The 2,575-nt window shown below is 39.1% G+C and overlaps 1 protein-coding gene across 1 annotated transcript; it reads right to left on the bottom strand.

The window, feature by feature from the left end:
• Positions 1-948: 948 nt before the first annotated feature.
• On the bottom strand, positions 949-2,238 carry LOC108372010 (alcohol dehydrogenase 2). Its single transcript, XM_017627643.1, has 3 exons — positions 1,994-2,238; positions 1,481-1,882; positions 949-1,373 (listed from the first exon to the last, which is right to left on the bottom strand). The coding sequence occupies exons 1-3, from the start codon at positions 2,084-2,086 to the stop codon at positions 1,095-1,097; spliced, it is 774 nt and encodes a 257-aa protein (XP_017483132.1). The 5' UTR covers positions 2,087-2,238; the 3' UTR covers positions 949-1,094.
• Between the last annotated feature and the right edge of the window lie 337 nt (positions 2,239-2,575).

Raw genomic sequence — 2,575 nt, 5'->3', positions numbered from 1 at the left:
TTATCGGTGTTAATGCTGGCTCCTAAAGAAACGCAACTCTCTACTTTTTACCTGGATTTACCAGGTCTAAAGCTACATTTACATAACTAACCGGTACGTTCGTCGTTCGGTAGGTTCAGCCTTTCACGAAGAAAGATCCATTAGGAACGCTGCAATCGCAGTATTTTCCGCATACGGCTTGGCCGACTTTCTTGTAAAATGGACATAGAACACTAAAATTTCAATAGTCAGGCATGCTTTCAACGGACCATATTCGGAATAAGAGTGATACATATAACCCTCGTCGCTGTACTTGAATATCTAATCTGGACGGCCATCAACGCCACCTGCTCACTTGATTAGTGCAAAAATTTAGTCTCAGCTTACGCTCACTTTATATGCATGATACCCATTTATCTCGCCAACCTCCATTGTGGCTCGGGTTCCCCATCTAAACTTGTTTCAGTGATGTCACCATCCAAATTGGTTGTAAAGTGTTCCCTGCATAACATAAATATGTTCTGGACATCAGTCACGCTCTGCTCTAAAAACCTTAAGTAAGCCGCTTAAATTTTCGGGCTCTTCCTTGTGGGCAGCATTTCCAAATTTTCATACTCACGGCTTTTTCCCTCTCTCTTTTCAATGCAGAAAATACATTCCGCTCAACCTGAGTGCGGGTAGGTCCTTCTGCACTTGATGCTTGAATTTTGTAGCACGAACAGAAAAACTGATGTATACATATGTACATATGTATGTACATATTTTGGTGCATATATTCCTATATAGGTATGCATACAAAAAAGTGTGCAATCTTTCAAGTCAACTTGTCAATCATTCACTGTCAAATGTTCTGCATATGTTATTAAGTAGTCGCGATTTCTGTCAAATCAACAAATGTAGCCAAAAGGTCCGCTATTTTTCTTTTCCAACAACTCAAGGTCAGCGCAGTAAACATAATTACAAGTAACGTTTTTGTGCGAAATTATTATATGTACATTTATTTAACTCAGACTTAAAACTTACAAACTAATTTAACAGGAAAAATATTGTATTATGTATGTATGTATGTATGTAGTTATGTACAATGTGGCAAAGCATCTAAGCCTTTTGCCGCTCTAATAGGTGGGTTGCCAGTAGACGGTGGGTGTGACCTTGGACAAAGTGCCTTGATTGCTAATGTAGATACCACCGTTCTCATGCGACTCGACCACCTGTGCCAAATGTGCTCCACAAACTTCAGGTTTCTGTGTCTTAGTACCATTTAGCTCCTCACTGATTTTTTTTGAGTATTCGAAGGTGTATTTGCTACCAATATTGTTCTTCAGTGGAGTTTCTGTCAAACCGGGACAGAAAGTGACCACAGCTACGCCGGTGATTTTGTAGTAGTAAGGATCCTAAGGTTACAATAAAAATAAAATTAAATTACTGCTATTCGCTACATTATACTACAGAATCGATTTTTTTATATTTTTTTGTGTGTCTTTTCAGAATTCTCACTTACCGAAATGGATCGCGAAAAGCCCATGACACCGAATTTGGACGCACAGTATACGGCAGCAGGTGGACAAGGCTCAAGACCTAGCACGGAAGCGATGTTTACGATTACACCACCACGTCCTTGCTTGTTCTTGTCCATAAAAGGTAATGCTTCGAAGGTGGTATTAATTAGGCCGATCAAGTTGATGTTCATTGTCAATTCAACATTGGGATCGGTTAAAATGCCAGCGCCGTTCACCAGCACATCAATGTACTTCGCCTTGGATACCACCTCGGCAATGGCGCTCTTAATTGACTCCTTTTTAGTGATGTCGAATTTGATGTAGTGAACTTTGGTTTTGGTGTTGAGCGCCTGCAGTGCCTTGATGTTGTCAGCATTTTCCAAAATGTCGAACACGAAGAAGTTCTGAGAGAAAGTAATTGCAATCCATTAATGTTTTAAGTAAAAATTATCAAACTCACTTTCGGTGTAGAACACCCGCGAATTTCACTTAGCTTTTTACTATACTCAACTTACAGCCATATTCTTGGGCATTAGCTTTTTGCAGCATTCGTAGCCAATAAAGCCCAGTCCACCGACAAAGATCACATTTTTACCGCTCAAAGGCATTTTTGTTCTGTATTTTTTTTTTTTCCTTTTTTCAATCCACTCAAATTGCTAAAGAACGTTTTACTTGCTAAGCTGCTATGCAACTAATGCCGTTTCTAATCGAGAGCCGCGCTTATATAGCTCGTAATCTGGAATAAGTAGATAACACTAAAGCTGACGCTGGAATAATAAATTGTCATGTCAAATGAGTTGAGTATTATTAGCTGATATGAGTATCAAATACAGCACGATTCCCGTCAAATCATCAAGCCACGGCTAGAATAGATAGATGTGTTAGAGACAAGCGAACTATACCCTGCAAGAAATTTATCTAACTAAAAGTTAACTTGAAGTTGATTAGGAAGGAACTAAGAGTCACTATTATCTGTATATTTTCTTTGGGGAAAACTAACTAGATGTATTTATATGCCAGTGGCCGCGAAATAGTCAAGGGATGTTAGCCCTGCATTAGATGTAAACTAACCTGTAACTAACTACTTCTGCACATAA

The sequence above is a fragment of the Rhagoletis zephyria genome, unplaced genomic scaffold, assembly GCF_001687245.7.
Source record: "Rhagoletis zephyria isolate East Lansing unplaced genomic scaffold, Rhagoletis_zephyria_1.1 Rzeph_scaffold_05362, whole genome shotgun sequence".
NCBI lineage: Eukaryota > Metazoa > Arthropoda > Insecta > Diptera > Tephritidae > Rhagoletis > Rhagoletis zephyria.
Note: the sequence above shows the minus strand (reverse complement) of the source record. Positions and strands in the feature narration are given on the sequence as shown.

Bases quoted from the DNA above. Each gene is read 5' to 3' on its own strand.
- LOC108372010 (XM_017627643.1), bottom strand. From the start codon at position 2,086: ATGCCTTTGAGCGGTAAAAATGTGATCTTTGTCGGTGGACTGGGCTTT. The intron at 1,883-1,993 runs GTAAGTTGAGTA...ACTTTCTCTCAG, and splicing joins TAATGCCCAAGAATATGGCT to AACTTCTTCGTGTTCGACAT. The intron at 1,374-1,480 runs GTAAGTGAGAAT...TTGTAACCTTAG, and splicing joins GCTTTTCGCGATCCATTTCG to GATCCTTACTACTACAAAAT.